General features: G+C 42.2%; 1 protein-coding gene across 1 annotated transcript in view; it reads right to left on the reverse strand.

Moving 5' to 3' along the window:
* Positions 1-3: 3 nt before the first annotated feature.
* LOC106870304 (zonadhesin) overlaps positions 4-775 on the reverse strand; it is a gene marked incomplete at its 3' end in the record, with an annotated part of 9,415 nt that continues 8,643 nt past the window's right edge. The window contains exon 5 of the mRNA XM_052976301.1: positions 4-773. Within this exon, the coding sequence (XP_052832261.1) occupies positions 4-773 (770 nt within the window). The remainder of the gene's footprint in view (positions 774-775) is intronic.

The following is a 775-nucleotide window of genomic DNA, read 5'->3' on the forward strand; positions in this document are numbered from 1 at the left end:
TGTTGTTGATGGTTGTTCAGTGGTTGTTGATGTCTGTTCAGTTGTTGTTGATGTATGTTCACTGGTTGTTGATGGTTGTTCAGTGGTTGTTGATGTCTGTTCAGTGGTTGTTGATGTCTGTTCACTGGTTTTTGATGGTTGTTCAGTGGTTGTTGATGTCTGTTCAGTGGTTGTTGATGTCTGGTCACTGGTTGTTGATGGTTGTTCAGTGGTTGTTGATGTCTGTTCACTGGTTGTTGATGTTTGTTCAGTGGTTGTTGATTGTTGTTCAGTGGTTGTTGATGGCTGTTCAGTGGTTGTTGATGTCTGTTCAGTGCTTGTTGATGGTTGTTCAGTGGTTGTTGATGTCTGTTCAGTTGTTGTTGATGGTTGTTCAGTGGTTGTTGATGTCTGTTCAGTTGTTGTTGATGTCTGTTCAGTGGTTGTTGATGTCTGTTCACTGGTTGTTGATGTCTGTGCAGTGGTTGTTGATGGTGGTTCAGTGGTTGTTGATGGCTGTTCAGTGGTTGTTGATGGTTGTTCATTGGTTGTTGATGTCTGTTCAGTGGTTGTTGATGGCTGTTCAGTGTTTGGTGATGTCTGTTCAGTGATTGTTGGTTGTTGTTCAGTGGTTGTTGTTGGTTGTTCAGTGGTTGTTGTTGGTTGTTCAGTGGTTGTTGATGTCAGTTCAGTGGTTGTTGATTGTTGTTCAGTCGTTGTTGTTGGTTGTTCAGTGGTTGTTGTTGGTTGTTCAGTGGTTGTTGTTGGTTGTTCAGTGGTTGTTGTTGGTTGTTCA

This window comes from Octopus bimaculoides, chromosome 24 (genome assembly GCF_001194135.2).
Source record: "Octopus bimaculoides isolate UCB-OBI-ISO-001 chromosome 24, ASM119413v2, whole genome shotgun sequence".
In the NCBI taxonomy this organism is placed as follows: domain Eukaryota; kingdom Metazoa; phylum Mollusca; class Cephalopoda; order Octopoda; family Octopodidae; genus Octopus; species Octopus bimaculoides.